General features: G+C 39.3%; 1 protein-coding gene and 1 long non-coding RNA gene across 5 annotated transcripts in view; one reads left to right on the top strand and one right to left on the bottom strand.

Annotated features, from left to right (window-relative positions):
- Positions 1–20,464, bottom strand: part of VSIG4 (V-set and immunoglobulin domain containing 4) — a 100,392-nt gene that overhangs the window by 35,703 nt on the left and 44,225 nt on the right. Inside the window, exon 7 of one of the 4 annotated variants that reach the window (XM_070784099.1) lies at positions 1,875–10,691. The exons of 2 other annotated variants lie outside the window; for them this stretch is intronic. In XM_070784099.1, coding sequence (XP_070640200.1) covers positions 10,649–10,691 — 43 coding nt within the window. In that variant the 3' untranslated portion in view covers positions 1,875–10,648. Of the gene's footprint in view, positions 1–1,874; positions 10,692–15,112; positions 16,793–20,464 lie in introns of those variants that run through there. One more of the 4 variants, XM_070784098.1, reaches the window with a different exon arrangement.
- On the top strand, positions 16,773–20,423 carry LOC139181195 (uncharacterized). Its single transcript, XR_011565259.1, has 2 exons — positions 16,773–16,967; positions 18,518–20,423. It is a non-coding gene; the product is annotated as an uncharacterized lncRNA (long non-coding RNA).

Below are 20,464 nucleotides of genomic sequence, written 5' to 3'. Positions count from 1 at the left end.
GTGCATGGGGGAACTCCAACTTGGATGCAGAGGGAGGAAGTCATCTGTGAGCCCATTTACAGTATGGTTTTACCTTTGGATGATAGCAAAGCTTTTTGTAGCGTCAGATGTTTCCAGGAAGAGAAAAAACTGCAGTTCAATGTTTTGTGTAGATAAAACTTATTCTGGTTGCGGCAGACTTATTGGAAGAAGGTTAGGTATTAAGTCCAAAATCTTAATGCTTTCATGAAAAGAGATCTGATGAAAATTTCAAATCTATTTTCATTTCTTTTCTATAGCTCTCTTTTCTTCTTTCTCCTCCTCTGCTTTTGCCTCCTCCTCCTCCTCCCCCTCATCCTTCTTCTTCTCCTCCTTCCCTCCTCCCCCTCCCCCTCCCCCTCTTCTTCTGTCTGGAAGTCAAATACCCAATTATAACCTCAGTCTCCATTTTACATTAGCACTGGTCCTAATATCTGTCCCAACTCCCAGCTTGAGGGAGAGGATAGAAGAAGATAAAGGAGAAGAGAGAAGAAAAAAGGAAAAAGAAAAAAGGATGAGAAGATGGGAGAGGAATGAGTAGAAATAAAAAAAAAGTAGAGGAGTGCAGGGGAAAGAAGGAGAGGATAACTTCTTCTCTTTGACTAGTATGTCCACCAATTCTGTCTCATCATGAGAATAACTTCAATGAAGCCTAGGGTTTTCCCCATGAAATAGTATTTCATCTTAATAACAATGGGCTTCCCTGGTGGTAAAGAATCTGCCTGCAATACAGGAGACTTGCAGGAGACATAGGTTCATTCCCTGGATCGGGAAGATCCCCTGAAGAAGGAAATGGCAATGCACTCCAGTATTCTTGCCTGGAAAATCCCACAAATACAGGAGACTTCCAGGCTACAGTCCATGGGTCCATGCATTGCAAAAGAGTCAGACATGACTGAGTGACTGAGCAACAAACTTGATAACAATGCAACACTTTGGTTACAAATTTCTCAAATCAATAACCTCAACAGAAATAAAGTACATCTGAAAATTATTTCTTCCAGAGTCCCTTGAACTCACTCCAATTTCTATCATAGGAGAGGGTGTATCTCTTTGTGCATATGAATATGGGCAAAGTGAGATCCTTTTCCTCTTTCCCTCTGCCCAAAGGGAAAATCTCTGCTCCTCTGAGATTTTGCCCAGTAAAATCAGCATGTAATAGATCACAGTAAAATCAGCATGTAATAGATTACATGGAAAAGTCTTTAAGGGGAGAGAGGCCCTCACTAATCCATGTAGGAAAGAACAGTGCCTAACAGAAATCAGAAACCTAACTAAGGTGGAATCTTAAGAAGTCTGAAAAGTGAAAGTTGTTCAGTCGTGTCCTACACTTTGTGACCCCATGGACCCCATTCAGTCCATGGAATTCTCCATACCAGAATGCTAGAGTGGGTATCCTTTCCCTTCTCCATGGGATCTTCCCAACCCTGGGATCAAACCCAGGTCTCCTTCATTGCAGGTGGATTCTTTACCAGCTGAGCTACAAGAGAAGCCCAAAAACTGCTGGAGTGGTTAGCCTATCCCTTTTCCAGCAAATCTTCCCAACTCAGGAATTGAACAGGGGTCTCCTGCATTACAGGTGGATTCTTTACAAACTGAGCTATCAGGGAAGCCCTAAGAGGTCTGATGGGATATTAAAAAGAGGATCAGGGTTACTCATTTCTTTTCTCTGTCCCTTAGACATTACTATGGATAAAATGACCACTTTCAGCTCTTGATTCTGTTTTTTTTTTTTTTTTTTCCCCCCAGTGTTCATACAGAATTTCCACTTACCCCTCTGGGTTATTTCTGCAGATGAGTTAATCTTGTTGACGATGGAAAAAATCAGCTATTTGGGGATTATATTTGCTCTAGAATTAAAAAATATAACAAACAAGCAAACACAAACCCCTTGTTAATACATCCATTCTCTGTGAGTTTGGTTTGCATGAGATAGTTACAGACTATAGTCAGATCAACTCCAGATGTTTTCTCGAAAATGGTGTTTAGAGGTCAGGCAAAACTGAACCTTATGCCCCAAGATGAGAGATCTCTGCTTGAGAAGTGTATGTGGCTGTTCTCTTGCTCTCTGTACATCCCCAGCTTGACCACTGCCTGCTTTACCTACACCCTACTCATATGATTGACCTTCCTATATACTTGCCCCAGGTCCAAGCTAGTGATTATTCTTATCAAAGGGGCAGTGAGGGATGTGCCCCTATTCTAGTTTCCCTGGTAAATGATGAGCGAACCCGACATAAATTCCCCCTATAACTGGCCATCTCTCCTCCCCACTAGGAGTGAGCCTGAGACTCTGACCTGCCTACCTTCCACTCCACATGGTGGGGTGCTGCTCCACCACCTTACTTCAGACATGTAAGATCCTTCATCTATTAAGCCATTAATGTCTCTGTCGTTGACTCTGGGCTCTTTCTTTCGTCTTGAAACTGAACAAGCACAGAGGCTTGTAGGCCTGTGGAGTGTAATCTAACAAGAAGAAAGACCTTATCCTTGGAGAGCATTTTTACCTCATTCTATAATGTCAAGAAACCAATTTATTTATTTTGAAGATAAGGAAAATGGAGCCCAGAGAGGGTAAGAATCTTGCCCAAGTGGGTCAATGACACAGCCAGGATCTAGGTTTAGGTCATAACCTTGTTCTACATAGGCTCTTGTCCTATTACAGTCTATGTCTGCATTCTGTAATCTCTCTCTTACCCTGTAAATAAGAATCAGGAGTTCTGTGAAATCTCAGAAAAGTAATCATTGAGTCAATTGAACCTAGTTACTTTTCTATTAAGTGGCCAAGAGAGAGAAATCTATTTATAGATTTTCTCCTTTTATCTTTATATGATAGATCTTTTCCTTCTCCTCTCCACTAGGGTTTCCTTTTCTTTTGGATTTTAATTTCCTTATCTTCCTTACTTAAGGTGACAGAAATGTAACCCTGATTGTAACTTTGTTCATTTCTTTTCAAATTTTCTATCAGTATGTTCATAGAAAGAAAGTAGAGATTTGCAAGAAAACCCAATAGCTGTACAATTTTATCTTCACCTTGAGCCAGAATATGATTCTAGGTCTTTCATTAAGAGCCTACTGTGTGCTAGGTGTGGAGCCTATGAAAAGAGATAACCCTGCTATCTGAAGAGATTTTTGACTGGGGTAGGATTGGAGTTGGCAACTGAACCTGTGTGGAAAGGATCTTTCAATAGGTATTTTAATCAGATTTAACAAGAATTCACAGAAAGTCTGCTTCATGCAGACTTACCCTAAGGTTCTGGGAATCCCAAAGCAAATAAACCAAGGTCCCTGCCTGATTTCATCCTAGGTATGTTAACAGATAACTTAAATGCAATGTAATCAGGCAATAACTGCAAGATCAAACCAGTCAATCCTAAAGGAAAACAACCATTAATATTCTTTGGAAGGACTGATGCTGAGGTTGAAGCTCCAATACCATGGCCACAAGATGCAAAGAGATTACTCATTGGAAAAAACCCTGATGCTGGGAAAGTTTGAAGGCAAAAGGAAAAGAGGCAGCAGACAAACTCTGGGAGATAATGAAGGACAGGAGAGTCTGGTGTAATGCAGTTCATGGGGTTGCAAAGAGTCAGACATGATTTAGTGACTGAACAAAAATATGTAGTGTAGGACACTTTGTCTATGAAGCTAAGAGTGGTTTCCTAAAGATGATAATTGAGCTGAGCCTGAAGAACAAACACAAGGCCACCTTTCAGGATATATGTGAGGGGGCCAGGAAACTTTCCACATCTATAGAGAGGCATATAGACAGGTCAGAGATGTACTACTAGAGTATAAGGGATGTGATGTTGTAGTTAGAATACAGAATAGGTGGATAAGGATGAAGACATAGGTTGTGGACAAGTTGTGAAGGGTCCTGGCTAACTGGTTGAGTAATTTTCAACTTTCAGCTTCAGGCAATGGAGAGCCACTGATCCTTTTTAAGCACTAGAGTAAAAGACCATCCTGACGATAAATTCCAAACTTTAAAGAGAAACACATCATTGACTGAAAATAAGCATCATATTCATATGTATATTTTCATTTTCATCTTAATCATTAAGAACAAGATTATCCTCCCCCTTAAACAGGCACTATGGGAGCTAACCTCATTACTAGGTAACATTTCCTAAATAGTAACTTATTTTGTGCCTCAAACTGAGGATATAGAAATTATCCAAGAGACTCTTGTCCTTGAGGGAACTCCAGGCTATAATGAGAGAAAGTCAGGGGTATGAAATGTCATGATGAAAAGAAGTGTTCTAATGAGTATTAATAAAAATTTATAATTGTAGTCAAAGATGACTGATCTCTCTATCTCGGATTCCCTTTCATAGGGATGTGGATTCCCTTCAGGATTATTAAAAGGTTTGAGGTATAGGGTCAGGGATATGAGGACTTTGACATTCAGGGGGATATGCTCAGTATTCAATTGAATCTACGGATGTGAGTCTGAGTGAACTCCGGGAGTTGGTGATGGACAGGGAGGCCTGGTGTGCTGCGATTCATGGGGTCACAAAGAGTCGGACATGACTGAGCAACTGAACTGAACTGAATATGGAAGTGGGGGGCGGATATAGAGTGAACAAGCTGTAGACACAAGCACATACACACAGAGAAAGATACAGCACTCAAGAAAACAGTTAACATGTAATAAGGAGCAGGAAAAGAAAAGAATTCATAAAGAAAACCAAAAAGAGTGGTCAGGAAGATAAACAAATCAGAGAAAAGTAGGCACGCCAATTCAACTACTCTCATTGAATACTACTCTGGATTGGGTGCTGTGTTAGGCAGTAGGGAAACAAATGAAGAGGACAGTTCCTGCCATAAGCTATGATCTTCTGGCAGAAAGTTGATTTTTATATCTCATCTGAACCATGCTTGTGTGACTTTGATGACAGAATTCATTTTGAAGAGGGAGGTTAACTTATAAACCACAGGAATTTGAGAAAAAAGGAATGGATGACAGCATCATCAATTGCAGAGACAATGAAGGGAATGGGAGCTGGTAGGGAGGCTTTTGGTTTTGTTGAGAAAGAATTCATGCTAATTTGGTGACATCAGATAACAGGGTCAGTGCAGAGATGGGGACAGAAAAGAAAAAGCTTAAGTTATGGTGAATAAGGAAGAAAAAAAATGAGACAATTTTTAAAAACTACTTAAACTTTGTGTAAAATGAAGAATGATGAGGTGAGCATTTTTTAAAAGTTGACTGTGATCAACATATGAAACACCAAATAGAATGACATCTGAGAAGAGGCCATTGGGTTGGTAAGCTTTGTGTAAGCAGAGCCAGTGGAGTAATGGAAGCAGGTGAAGTGAGAGTGGCCTTAACCTGAGTTCAGAAACCACTTTGTTTGGCTTAGGAGTAAAAGTGGGAGGTTCAAAATGGCATAAGAAGTTGGAGGCTTGCAACACAGGGACACATATTTGGAGGAGAAGTAGGATAAGGGGAGAGGAAGTTGACTTAAACCACAACAGGCATGGTTCAGATGAGATGAGAGGATCAACTTCCTGCCAGTGGAGCATAGCTCATGGCAAGAGAAGTGAGAGAAACTCTATATTTCCAATCCCCTCCCCAAATTTATAAATAATTCTCCCTATACTTTGCAATAAAAATTGTTACTATCCAGCCTGGAGGCAGTGGAAGTTACAGAAGTTACTAAAATGACTCTTTCAAGTGGCATTTGGTATAGAAGAAAGTAAGAGAATTGCTCAGCTGCTACTGAATGACTTGACATGAATCATTTTGAGCACTCTGAATTTCATTTTTCTCATTTGTAGAAAAGGAAGAACAACTCCTACCTTCTAGAATGATTGTGAAGGTTACTTGAGAGGATGTGCATAAAAGCATCCAGCACAGCGCCTGAGACATAACAGCCATTAGCCAACTGTTAGCTCCCTTCCCCCACTTCCTTTGTTTCCCTAGTCCTATCAACACAATGCTGGAGTCTCCAGATGTTGCTCCCCCTTTCTTCTCCCTATTTATACTTAATAGATAATGAAAATATGAGAAAACCTGTGGATGCTGGGAATCCATGCCACAATGTACAAGAGCTGAGGATGTCTTGGATAGAGTCAAACTATCCAGAGGAGCCCACAGAGCACCCCTCAACCTACCTCCTTTACCAAGCACTGAGTCAAACCAGGCAGCTTTCCAAGATGTCTGATAGCATCAGTGGGTCAGAGAAGTGGGCCTAACTAGTAGTTAGAGACTCTTAGGCTTCTGAATAGGTCTTTGCCTGTCAGACAGATGGCATTTGCTTTACACTACTAAAAGTAACAGAAGATCCCCCTACAAGTCTCAGGGAGACTCAGGTTCAGCCTCAGGTTCAGCCTCAAAGGGTCTTAGAGTAAAGTCTCAAAACAGGTCTAGAGAAATCCCCAGCCACATGAAAAATGTCATCCTTCACATTCATAGTATCATTTTACAGTTTAGAAAACTTATTTCACATGTTAGGTTAGGATTTATGTGTATATGTTTGTGTTTAATATAAATATTGTTTATAATAAAATTTTAAATTATATAATAAATACATATAGTAAAGAATACAATATATACACAAAATAATTAATTTTAATGTATATGTGTATATTAAACAAGGACTTCCCAGGGGGCTCAGTGGTAAAAGAATCCTCCTGCCAATGCAGTAGACACAAGAGCTGCCAGTTTGATCCCTGGGTCAGGAAGATCCCCTAGTGGAGGAAATGGCACTCCATTCCAGTATTCTTGCCTGGAGAATCTCCTGGACAGAGGAGTCTGGCAGGCTACAGTCCACAGGGTTGCAAAGAGTCAGATATGACTGAACAGCTGAACACATACACACATATATATTAAATAAACAAAACCCAGAGAACTTTACTTAGTCTAGGTCATCCTCGAGATCTCAGTTTTAGACAGTTTGGAAGGAAGACTTACCTAAACTCATGCAAAATTAGATTTACTATTATTTTCTCTTATAAGGCTCTATATTTATCCTACATAAATCTTGATTTTTTATTGTAAGATTGTTTGGTGAGTGCCTATTTCTCTCACTAGAGCAAGAAATCTGGGAGTGTAGTGTCCTGGTCAATTGTATTATCTTTGATATCTCTATCACTCAGAGCATTTGAAAAATTCATAAATGAGAAAAGAGGGTTCTTGAAAACCATCTGTGCTTAGTTGCTCAGCCATGCCAGACTTTTTGTGACCCTGTGAACTGTAGCCCACCAGGCTCCTCTGTTCATGGGAATTCTCCAAGCAAGAATACTAGAGTGGGTTGCCATGCCCTCCTCCAGGGGATCGTCCCAACCCAGGGATCAAACCCAGGTCTCCAGCATGGCAGGCAGATTCTTTACTGACTGAGCCACCATGAAAGCCCTGAAGATAATCTAGTCTGCCAAATTTATAAACAAGAGCAAAGAAGGGAATTCCCTAAGTTCATACTATAAGCCATGGCATAGTTGAGCCTGGAACTCAGCTCTGCTGCCACTGTGTCCAGGACTTTCTTCAATGAATCTTTAATCTTGATTAATTAAGATCCCAGGTCATTAGGAACCAAGGTCAAGGGATGGTCAAGGCACTCAGTATTTACATGTCACCTCATTTTCAGGCCTATACAACATTAATCATTATTTTTCATTAACAAATATTTATTGAACGTTTACTATAAGCAAAGCACTAGAGTTATAGCTGTGAATAAGTTAAAATCACTGCCCTCCTGGAGTTTGGTAGAAGACACATACAATGAACAAAAACATGAAATGTTAGAAGGAAGGTCAAAAGACAAATGCTAAACTATTGACATTTGCAATTCTTATTACATACAAAGGGAGAAATCTAATATATAAAGAACTCTCAATCACAGGAAAAATAAATCAGCAACTTTATAGAAAAGTGGATATTACAGAGATGGTTCTTGACCTCATGGAACTTGTAATGTACTGGGAGAAACCCCTTTTCTCAAAGGTTAGGGAGAGTGGCTGGACTGCATGGTTTTAAGAGACCAAAGGAGATGGTGAGCTTTGAGTAGCCCTTCTCATGCTTTCTTAGGTGCACAGCTAATAAGAGTCTAAATCTCAGCTCTGTCACTTACTAAATATGTGACTCTAAGGGAAATTGCTTAATTTTTTTGAGCTTCTGTGTCTTCATTTTGTGAACAGGGAATAATTCTAATCCTACAAGTTTATTGAGAGGAGTGATAAAATAGATGTGAGAGTATGAAGTATATAATAAGCACTCAACAATACTTTTTTCCTTTCCATTTCCCACATCTCATTCTGCCTAGAACTGAGAATAGAGGAGCAGTGCCTTTTCTTCCATGAATATTTATCTTCTTTTTCTTCTTAACTTGTAATGTCTGGCCTTGAAGGAATTCTCAGCTATGTCATTCTGCTGAGTCCCATGAAGTACCTATTTATTAGTTTCATTTTGAGATGGGGAAATGCATAGTCAGAAACATTAGTAGTTTACCTACAGCTGTAAAGTGGCAAACTGAAGTTCAAATTCAGGTCTTTGAACTACAAACTCAATGCTCTTGTCACTATAATATAAGGCCTTAGGTGACAATCTTCAATGTCTGCCACCAATCAAGTGCCCACTTTTAGCATCTTTGTTGTCACTTAATCTAACTGTAACACTATTAGCAAGAGACATTTGACCATCTACATTATAACACCTTCTTAGGGGTTAGAAAAGTTCAGGATATTCATTGGAGATTCTGAACTACCTGTTATACTAATTGCTGACACTCCTTAGATAAGCCTGTGGAAACTAACATGCCAATACGGGACAGGAACATTAACGAAAAAAGTTCATTCATCGTGATTATTAGCTGTGGTGTAAGCACAAAGGTTTGGCCTAAATTCTTTTTTTGTCCACAAAAATGCACCATTCTTGCCCTTTGTTTAGTCAGAGGAAACACTAGGAAGATGAAAATGGGGTGAACATGGTTTGCATGCCAAGTCAGTGATACCAGGGGCACCCATCTCAGTCTGAATTTAGAGATTATATATTTTAAAGAAATGCAATTTCATTCCTTCCAAATATATGCAATGGGCTATGACAAGTTTTTCCTCCTTCCTTCCTTCACTGTCCACAACTGTTGCCTATGGGGTTTACCTTTAGGTGAACCATTGTAGGAGTATTTGGCTAGTTTCTTCAGTTAGTTCTGTCATAAATGGAAGCTTCTGAAGAACTCTGATTGGTGGTAAGGTATCATCACAATAATGTAAAGTAATTATTGACCAATTAAATAAATTTTAAAAAGAAGAAGTGAAGAGTACAACCAACTTGCTTTTCTAAGTCTTAAACAACTCTCTAGAACTCCTATCTTATTTACTCTTTTTGACTGCACTGCGTGACTTGTGGAGTCTTAGTTTCCTTTTCAGGCATCGAACCTGCACCCTAGTCAGTGAAAGCATGCAGTCCTAACCACCAAACCACCAGGGAATTCCCATTCACACATATAATTTTTTCTTTCCAAGAAACTAAGCAAAGGTCAGCTCAGACCCTCTAATAGTCATAAATTGGAAATTAATTGAGATTTTTCTGGATATGACTACCCTTGTAGACTGAGATGATAACTGACTTGAGTTTGCTGTTTGTTAACCAGAGCCATATTAAATATTTTTGTATATTGCTTTAAAAATCTAACCCTTCATAAATTGTTGCATAGCCTTTGGGCAAATGACACGACCTCCTTGAACTTCAGCTCTTCATATGTCATATGAGGTTAATTTTAGTATCTTCCTCATAAGGTTGTTGTGAGGATATTGCATAAACTAATACATACAAAGGGCTTTAGACAGTGCCTGGCACTTAGTAAATTTTCTTGGTAAGTACAAGGCCTTTGCCTTGTTTCTCCCAGAACACGTTTGATGAGTTGGACAGGCTTTGGGGCTGCTCTTATTCTAGTATATCTATAGATATTCAAAGATATTCTTGGGCTATATTTACCCTGTTATATCAGTGGTCCCTCCATTCATACAAGCTCACCATGCTCTTTTTTACCTCTGCAATTTTACTTTTGTTCTTCTTTCTGCCTGGAATGTCCTTTTCTGACTATTAATCTTAATTATCTTTCAAGGCTGTTTTTAAATGCTGCCACTTCTGTGAAGTCTCCAAGCAGTTGGAATTAATTTTTCTTTCCACACCCTTGACTCCAGAGTTGCTTGTATTGAAGATGAAAGAGTATTGAACTACCTGCACCTTCTCTGGTTTCTCATGTCTCATTGGATAAATTTCAAACTCTCAACAGTATACAAGGGCTTCTTCAGTTTGATCTCTTTACTTCTCTTACATTGCTTTGAGCTATTCTTTCCTTTCCTTACTCTATTCTAGACCACATCAACCTCCTTATCTTCTTGGAATATGCCACATATTTTCCCACTTTAGAGATTTTACATAAGCTGTTTCTTCTGTCTAGAATAGCTTTTCACAATTATTTGCTTGGCTCATTCCTTCTTATTCTTCAGTCTCATTTCAAAATTTACTTCCTCTGAGGGGTTTTCTCGACCTATCCAAGCCTTGTGGATTAGGTTCCCTGTGTCCTAACTTTCTGAGATTCCCCCTTTCTTGTCATATTTACCTGTAACTATTTGTTCAATGACTATTTTTCACCACATTGAAAGTGCCAAGAAGGGAGGCATCTTATGTGTCTTGTTCTCTGTACTCCGAGTGCCTCACATCATGCCTGATATTAAAAAAAAAAAAAAAAAAATTGTTGAGTGAATGCATCTATTCCAGCCTCGTTTTAGATATGGCTCATAGAGGGAGAGGGTTTTACTCAAAGTCACATAAAGAATCAGTGGCAGAGAAGACTGTAGTCTATGTCTCCTGACTTCAGGTGCAGTGCTCTTTTCCTTATATTCACTCCACTATAGTACTTGTTCTTCGTATTAATCTGGGTCCTAGGATAGGCTGTAAATTCCTTGAGAGCAGGGACTACATCTTGTACTTTTGCTGTCCAATTGTGGTAGCTACTAGCTACATGTGGTGATTGAATATTGTCATGAACTGTAGGTTTAAAATACACACAACATTTTAGAGTGTAGAATACCTCATTAAAACATGTTTTCATTGCTTACTGGTTAGGAAAACGTCTTGGATGCATTGGGTTAAATAAAATATACTATCAAAATTGCTTTCATCTATTTATTTTTTCAAATTTCTAATGTGGTTATTAGAAAATTTTTGGCTTATGTTACATTTCTATTAGATGTATACTACTGCTCTGTTGTGTGTGTGTGTGTGTGTGTGTGTGTGTATATATATATATATATATATATATATATATATATATATATATGTATTTTCCCCTTGGTACCACCTATAGAGCTTCGCAGCTGATAAGTACTCGACACACACATGTTGAATAAACTTGAGCTATAGTTGGTATATTAATTACTGCCATGTTGCTTGTTACTCTCACTGGGTTTTGGGGAACCTCACAGTGAACCATCTGCCCTCAAGCTTATGAGTACATGAAATTCTTCGATCTTGGCCTGAGGGTGCCCTATGCATTGCATCAGTCTTTGGGTTTCCTTTTGCAGGAAGCCCCAGTGCAATCATATACACAACAATCACCAAAGTTGAGGTGGAGTGTGTGGACACTGGCTTCTTGCACAGGAAGTGGCCTTAGCATTGCAATTGTTCCTGGGGCCTTTTCTTGACAGGCTTCCTATAGTGGGTGGGGGTAAATGAGCAGGGAGTTGAACTCAGTGTTGAGAGGGGCTTCTCATTTCTTTTATGGGGGTGAGGTAGGCTAAGGAATGTGGGGATCTTGGGCTCCTTCATTTGATTATGCACTGATGCATTCACTTATTCAACTCACAGTTATAGAGCAACTATTTCATTCTTGGTCCTGTGAAGAAAGGAAGGGATCAGGCACAGTCTCTATTTAGCAGTTTTTGGTCTGGCAAAGAGGCAGGCAAAGCCAGGAGCAATTAATTTTGTCAAGAGTGGGTGGTCACAGAAGGCTTTCCAAGGACAGTAATCATCATTACTTTCTCTATCCATCTTTAAAAATATAGGTTTTTACCTATTTTTTTTATCTTTTTTTTATTTTATTTTATTTTTAAACTTTACATAATTGTATTAGTTTTGCCAAATATCGAAATGAATCTTTATCCTTCTTTTTCTAAGAACCTTTCTAATCACCACCACCTTCTTACTCTCTGCCCTGGAAGAATCATGGCTTTCTCACTCTTCTGATAGCATTTTGTACCTTCATCAAATCACTTGTCTCACACTGTAGAAATATTTATTTCCTTGGATGTATGCCTACATCCCTCTCCTCTTTAGCTTGAGAATTCCTTGATATGATGTGGTGGCTGGTGCTCAAACAAGCTGTGCATGATTTTTCAAAGACATAATTAATCAGTTTCAGAGATGGATCTATAACCCAGGGGCTATAACACAGTATCTAAGACATAAGAATTCTGACTCAAAATTTAGTGTTTTTTATTTTTTCATTTCAACACTGAGTGAATAAATGAATGCATCTACAGTGTGAGACTCTAGCACCTTCTGCCTGCTCCCTTTATCCACCTCACTTCCCCCATATCTTGTCTCATAAGTACAGTCAAGCCAAAGAACATCCAAAGTGAAAGAATTCTATGTCTTTTGGTTGGACAACAGACCTAAAGGAAAAGTCCCTTTTGTGTATTGCTGCAAATTTGGCCCTTCCCAGCATGCTTTGTGTTTATGAGGTAAAAAGAGGCTCTGATTTACTGTAGTTCAGACCTTTTGCACAGTAGGCATGAGTTGTAGATCCTCCTGACTCTAAACACTCTTTTTTCACGGACCTACTATGAAGCTCAAATTTGCCATCATGCAGAGTACATCATATGGAATTACAGGCTGGATGAATCTAAAGCTGAAATCAAGATTGCTGGGAGAAATATCAACAACCTCAGACATGTAGATGATATCACGCTAATATTAGAAAGTGAAGAGGAACCAAAGAGCATCTTGATGAGGGTGAAAGCGGAGAGTGAAAAAGTTGGCTTAAAACTCAACATTCAAAAAACTAACATTATGGCATCCAGTCCTATCACTTCATGGCAAATATAAGGGATAAAAGTGGAAGCAGTGACAGATTTTATTTTCTTAGCCTCCAAAATTACTGTGGATGGTGACTACAACCAGGAAATTAAAAGACATTTTCTCCTTGGAAAGAAAGCTATAACAAACCTAGACAGCATTAAAAAGCAGAGACAACTCTTTGCCAACAAAGGTCTGTATAGTCAAAGCTCTGGTTTTCCCAGTAGTCATGTATGGAAGTGAGAGTTGGACCATAAAGAAGGTTGAATACTGAAGAATTGATGCTTTCAAATTGTGGTGCTGGAGAAGACTCTCTAGAGTCCCTTGGGCATCAAGGAGATCAAACCAGTCAATAGTAAAGAAAATCAACCCTGAATATTCATTGGAAAGGCTGATGCTGAAGCTGACACTCTAATACTTTGACCACCTGATGTGAAGAGCTGACTCCTTGGAAAAGTCTCTGATGGGAAAGAATGAAGGCAAAAGAAGAGGGGGACAGTAGAGGATGAGATGGTTAGATAGCATCACTGACTCAATGGACATGAATCTGAGCAAACTACAAGAGATAGTGAAGGGCAGGAAAGCCTGTCATGCTGCAGTTCATCGGACAGAAAAGAGTCAAACATGAGTTAGCAACTCAGTAACAACAATTGCTACTTTAATTGAAGATGTTGTTTCCAGAGGGTCCCTGTTAAAAATCTAGGAGAGTACCTTAACTGATAAATGAGAAAAAAAAAAATAAAATAAAAGTGGGTAGCTGAAATTACTCAATCTCTAGGATATAAGAAGAGAGGAAGGGTCCCTCCCTAGGACAGTGCTCAAGGGACAACCCTGACTCCACCCCAAGTTTTAGTAAGAAACAACAACAACAACAACAAAAAAGGAACTGAATCTTTCTAGAAGATAGATCTGGGGAAACTAGTCTCAAGGACTAAGTCAATAAATTATTCTGGTAGAAGAAAGTTTTCTACAGAGCAGTGTGAATGTGAGTGAATCCCTATTCAAGCTATCCCCTACAGCCTCTAAGCCCTGCATATGCAGAGAAGACCATAGTGAGAGAGTGGCAGTGATGGAAGGGTTAAAAAGTAACCAGGGAATATTTGAGTTGGAGAGGCCACCAAGATCATCTAGTTCAATCTCTGTTGGCTAAATGGGAAAGTAAGATTAAGGGAGGGAATAGAGCTGACAGATCTGGGAGTAGGACACAAAACTCCTGGCTCCCAGGATGTTTTTTTTTTTTTTTCTCTTGAACCTGAATTTATACTACTGTATGTGTCTTGGATAGATTATTCACTGAGTCTTGAGTACTGCAAAGAGTCCTATTTCTGCTCTATAGACTAAGGACTGAGACTTGGGCATTGCAATCATTGACAGTGATCATGCAAATATAGCCTGAAAGCATAGTAGGAATTGCCTCTATGACATGCCATCTGCCATGTCATCAGGTTTCATGATGTAGTGCCTGCATAATGGGAATTCAGTCTTCCTGGCTGTGAATGGAAACTGCCCAAGGATTGCAAACAACAGGATCTAGGAAATCATTTACTTTCTTATATCTGTCATGTTCCTCATGAATCCTGAAGGTCATAGTTGAATTTAAGGGTCTGGCATTATCTTTTCCTTCTTAAGGTCAATTACTTTCTTTGTAATCAAAATGAGAGAGTAGAAAAAGCCTAATATTTGGAATCAGAAAGACCTGAGCACAAATTCTGCCTTCTCAATTATTTCCCAGTTTTGTTTCTTTAGAAAAGCCACTTTACTTCTATGTGTCTCAGTTTCTTCACCTATAAATAGGAAAAATGATAGTACCATACTAAATGGTTGTTGATTAAATAACACATGTAAAACACGTAATAAAAGCATTATGCAAAACATATAATAAATGCTTTGTAGGTATGACATTTCTTTTTTCATTCTGTCTTAAGTTCCCTAGATGCCAGAATGCAACCTGTGGGCAGAACTGTGCTACCAAGGCCAGCTTCAAAGGTATGTGATCTGTAAAGTTTCACAGGTCTTCATGCTTAAAAAAGACCCCAAATTTAGCTTAATGTTCTGCTGTCACCATCTTGATTTTCTTTTCTTTTTTTTTTTACAAGGATCCCTTCATTTTGTACCTGTAAATTTACTCCTGTAAATTATATTTTGTGCCAATGGACTTAAAATGAATGTTTTAGGAACAGGAAACATTCCGACAGGATGAGAGAACACATGAATTTGGAGTTGACAGAAATAGATTCAAGTTCTATGTATGCCACTATTTTGCTTTTTTATATCAGGCATTTCCTTTTATCCTTGAGAAGATCAGTTTCTAAATTTTGACAATTTTTGTTTGACAATGTCTTAGCTTTGACATTTCAGGACTCTTTCAATAATTCTAAGGAAACCTCTCTGGCCATAGGCAGAACCTAGGGCAGCCAGAGCTCTCTACTTCAACTTTATGAAGCTTGGGGAATTAGTTCCTGGTGGAGTTCAGTGGCAGTGGGCAAGGGCATAGCAGTGGGGACTGTTGCTGCAGTAGGAGACCCTTTCACAACGGCACTGTTTTGTCATTTTGCACTCAGATTTCCGTTGGCTAACCTCAGCCTTATCTTCCTCATTTCTGTTTCCTCTTGAAGACACCAAAGGCCCTTCAAAACATAGGACCTTCCTGCTCAAAGCATAAAGCCCAGTTCCCTTTGACTTCTGCAGGATGGCGCATCACCAGGGAACCTATGCCTCCTACAAGATGAAGGCACCAATTCAGTAACAGGTATAGTATCCACTTGCCCTCTCTGTTTGGGTTCCCAAACTAGGGCAGTGTCTATGGCTACTAAAGGTGGCTTGGATCTACTCATCTCATTCTCTTTGGACACTTATGAATCCTGGATCAAGGGTGGGGGAGAAGAAGGGTCCCATTGGTCCCCTTCTGTCCTGAATCCTAAAATGGTAATAACAGACAGTTTAGGAGACAGTCAAATGGGAGTGGAAAGTTCTCTGGAACCAGAAGTCAGGATATTTGAATAGCAGTTCTGGTTTTGCTGTTTACCCATTATGTATCTTTGAACAAGTCCTTTCTCTATTCTAGGACATATATTTTTGGCCTTTTCTGCAAAAAATGGGAGGGGAAAGATTAGATGAATTGTATCCAGAGACTCTTTTAATTTTTATATTTCTTATTTTGAAGGTTGTCAGCCCTCTGTTGAGAAGGGATGTGAAAGTGATGCTGAGTAAATATCTCTGGGTGAGGCTGAGCAGGGGGTTTAACTATGCCTAAAAAAAAAAAAAAAAAATCCATACTGCTCCCAGTGTGAGGATGCACAACTGGGTCAGTTGCAGGGCAAGTCTTACTACTTGGTATATTAGACCTCCCAGGGCAGGCAGAGAACAGATGATATTTTATGTAGTGTAACAGACCAAGAGAAAAGCTTTCAGTGTCCCTCAATACCGCTCCATGTAGATATCCACCTCTTCTTCCTATGGGTTTGGCTAGCTTTTCTCAGCTAAACTTGCTTTCATTATACTCTATGGGAGAGGCATGGACTAGAACATCAAAAGTGGAAATAAAACCAGTGTAGTTTCAGCTCAACTACTGACTCCATTAATACTGGGACGAAATGGTCTATAAGGCTCTTAAGTTTCATGTACTAAAAAAGAATCTTTAACCTCTTCAAATCTCTCTTCCTTTTTGATGAAGTCAGAAAGGGTGTTCAGAAGGCTGTGGGCACATCCAGTTTATCCAGGTCTTCTCACAAAAGCTGGTAGTCAATAACACTGATAATAGAAGAAAGGCATCAGTACAGTTCTCTCTCTCTGGCCACCCTGAACTCAAACTGTATTAATCAGCTTCCTTGGCTGGCTTCTCCAGGGACCGAGCTAAGGTGTCCGTGAACTCCTATATGAAAGGCTCTGGAAAGGTCACCAGACCCTTTTACAACAATTTTGCCAGGTAAGTTTTCTTGTTACCATTTCCAGGGGAGACAACTGAAGCTCAAAGGACAACTGAAACCTAAGGGAAAACTTTCCCAAAGCCACGGTTGGCTAATCGGTGCCCACAGCAACATTAGAAAAGTCTGTATAAAAGTTTGTCTTTGTTCTAAATCAGACAAAGTTTGTCTGATTCTTTCCACTATGGCCTATCTGGTGATCATGATTGTTGCTTTGGCTGAAAAAGCCACACTTCTGGGTCACTTGGAATGGATTGGATAGGTAGAGAGGGAAATGATTGGATAGGTAGAGAGGCAGAGGGTGGAAAATACTGTTTAGAGCTTTAAGTTTGAAGTTCCTCTCAGATATCAAATTGGAGGAGCATGTCACCCCTTTGAGGCTTCTTGGTGGTGCTAGTGGTAAAGAACCTGCCTGCCAATGCAGGAGACATGAAATGCAGGTTCAAACCATGGGGTGGGATGATCCCCTGGAGGAGGGCATGGCAACCCACTCCAGTATTATTGCCTGGAAAATCCCATGGACAGAGGAGCCTGGTGAGTTACAGTCCACAGGATTGCAAAGAGTCAGATTCAACTGAAGCAACATAGCACGCATGCACACACATCACCCCCTTACCAACATATATTCAACTGAAAGAGTTAAGGTTTATTTATTTTTTACAAAAATACACTCTGCTGCTTCATTGACAGAGAAGTCCCTCTGCCTTGTCTTATCTAGGATAAGGCCTTCTCACCTCATGGGGCAGTTTTATATTCTTTGGAATGTTTGCAATTTTCATGCCAGTATTTAATATAAGCCAGTTACTTTCTCATATATCAACTATCACACTTGGGGAGGGGAAGAATTTGACACAGACAACCCGGAACTTTTAGGAACAGGATTTGGGCATTGCTAAGGGAATTCTCTCAGAAGTTCCAGGCATGCATGATCATGCTCCTGGTAGCTTCTTTATTTTTCACATGACTGCATTGAATGATCCCAGTAACTGACTGCCAAGTCCACTGCCAACAATACTTACACCCATTTTGTGGATGTGGAAAACTAGAGTTCAAAGAGATGGAATGATTTATCCAAGATTTCTCAACTACTTAATAGAAGAGCCAGAATTCATGCCCAAGCTTAGCCTAAAAGCCTTTGTTCACAGTCATAACACTGTAAGAACATAACGTACTGAGTAGCACACATAGCACACATAGCATAGAACACTGTGTGAACTGTGAGAACACTGTGAGAACCATAGGAAGGTGAGACATGGACATTAACTCTGGGACCTGGTCTTTTCCTGCACAGAGAACCTCACTGTAGCTAAGGACCCCTAGAAATGCCATAGCTATAGGACTCAGGCCTGAGAACCCCCCAACTGGGCATTGGGACTTCACCTGCAGTATCAACTGGGCCTTCCACATATACCATAAAGATCCTTCTTCTTGTTAAAAGCCTTATTGCCTATTTCATTCACTTCCTTATTTTGATGATTCACCTAGTCCCTACAGCCTCTGCAGTTTCCCTGGTGCTCAGGGTGTGACTCCTTTCTCTCTCTTTCCCTCCAAGGTCACATCTTCCAGGATGATCTCGCCTCCCCACTGAAGCCCCTGGCCCAGCCTCCTGCAGTGCCATGCTCCGTGTATTTGACAAGCTGAGTTGGACACTCCATGTAGTAGTGTCAGTTTGTCAAATACCCCAAGTGTGGCATATGCCTAGCAGCTCCAGGCCGAGACACTTGAGATACAACAGAAGAGAGACAGTTGGATACAAGAACACTCAGCAAATACCAACTAAATTCTCAGAAGTTATTTTTGGTGACTTTGAGGGAAATAAACCATTATACATGAAGGTGTGGGGGAAAAATGAAGCAGCTCTGCTACACACAGTGGGAGCCCTAGGGGGACACAATAGTCTTGAAAAGGCATTTGGGCATTTTCAAGGGATGTAAACGTTCTTTGATTCATACTTTCTTCCTTCACACTCCCCTCCCAGAGTCACATAGCAAGGACATCAGGACTTAGGAACCCAATTTCTTGACACTTTATCTTGACTTCTAAACACACTCTGACCTTACTTATCTCTCTCCTTTTCCTCATGCTGTTTCTCCTTCTGGGAATACCTTCTTTATTTCTCTCTTCTCAACTAATTCTTTCCCATAATTCCTGGCCCAGCCAAAGTCCAGCATCTCCAAAGACTTGAAAGTTAACTTATATTCTTTCCTGCTTCATTCTTCAACACACTCCTTGCCTGGGTGCTTGTATGTACCCATTTATCTCTTACTGGCCAATGGTACCTTTTGAATTGTTAGTGAACTTATTTCTTTTTTTTTTGGTTTGTCTTGTTTATTATTATTATTTTTTTTAATGGCCGAATTCTCAACAACAACCTTGAAGGAGTTCTTAAACAAATTCAAGCTTTTCTGACACTCAATAATGGATATATTCTAAAGTCATATATTTTGGACAAAGTTTTCTAACAATATTTCAAATATTTCGTAATTTCTTTTTTAAATTTAAATTTATTTATTTTAATTAGAGGCTAATTACTTTACAATATTGTGTTGGTTTTGCCATACATCAACATGAATCCTAAGGGAAGTATTTTTTTAGTTCCCCACTAGATTGTGAACTCCTAGAGAACAATATTCTTTCCGTGATTGCTCTCTCCCCATTCCATCCCTACTCTAACCTCAGCACAGTGCTCTAGTTACAGAAAATACTTAATAAATTCTTATTGATAGAAAAATTTTCCACTAGTACCTTAACTTTGGACCTTTGGGTCAAATGCTACCCAGGAACTTTGTGAAAAACCAATTTTGGTAACTACAATGCTATAGGGTGTGTGAGGTAACTGCCAACATGGAGGGTTTTATCCCTGAGAAATAGGGTCAAGAGTCAGAGGATGAGAGCAAAAAAGTAGACTCAGAGAGCAAGTAAGTTTTGGAATTACTTGATAGCAAAAAGTTATATAGATACTTTATTGGAGGATTTTTCAGAGACTTTAATATTGAAATATTGCTTTGGAAATCTCCGAGAGAGAGCCATAGAGTGAAACATTTCCCATGCTTATCTGATTATGGAATTTTTTTCTGTGGTCCATTTCCTGGGTCTTGAATTTCATGGAACAAAATTTGAGAAACTACCTTAGAGGAACTTTATATTTTTCATCTTTTCTGGAGATCTTGTCTTTTTACCAAACAGCTACTTGCCTAAGACAGGTCCAATGTTATTGCATCATTTTTGTTTACTCTATACTGTATATTTGGACTAGGTCTATACTTAGGACTTTCTTACTGACTTATTTTATATGTAAAAAATTATCAGGTTTTGGACAGAGATGATCTCTGGAAGTTTCCTGCTGTAATATATATATGATCCTAGGTCTGTAATTTTATCTTTTGTGTGACATTTAATCAACTTGTAGCATCCATGTTAACTGGCATCATTAAAATAATTTAAATGTTTGCTTTCAATTTTTTCTACTCTGGAACAATTTATGTAGCAACAAAAAAAT

The sequence above is a fragment of the Bos indicus genome, chromosome X (genome assembly GCF_029378745.1).
Source record: "Bos indicus isolate NIAB-ARS_2022 breed Sahiwal x Tharparkar chromosome X, NIAB-ARS_B.indTharparkar_mat_pri_1.0, whole genome shotgun sequence".
In the NCBI taxonomy this organism is placed as follows: Eukaryota; Metazoa; Chordata; class Mammalia; order Artiodactyla; family Bovidae; genus Bos; species Bos indicus.
This window is presented reverse-complemented; position numbering and strand designations above follow the sequence as displayed.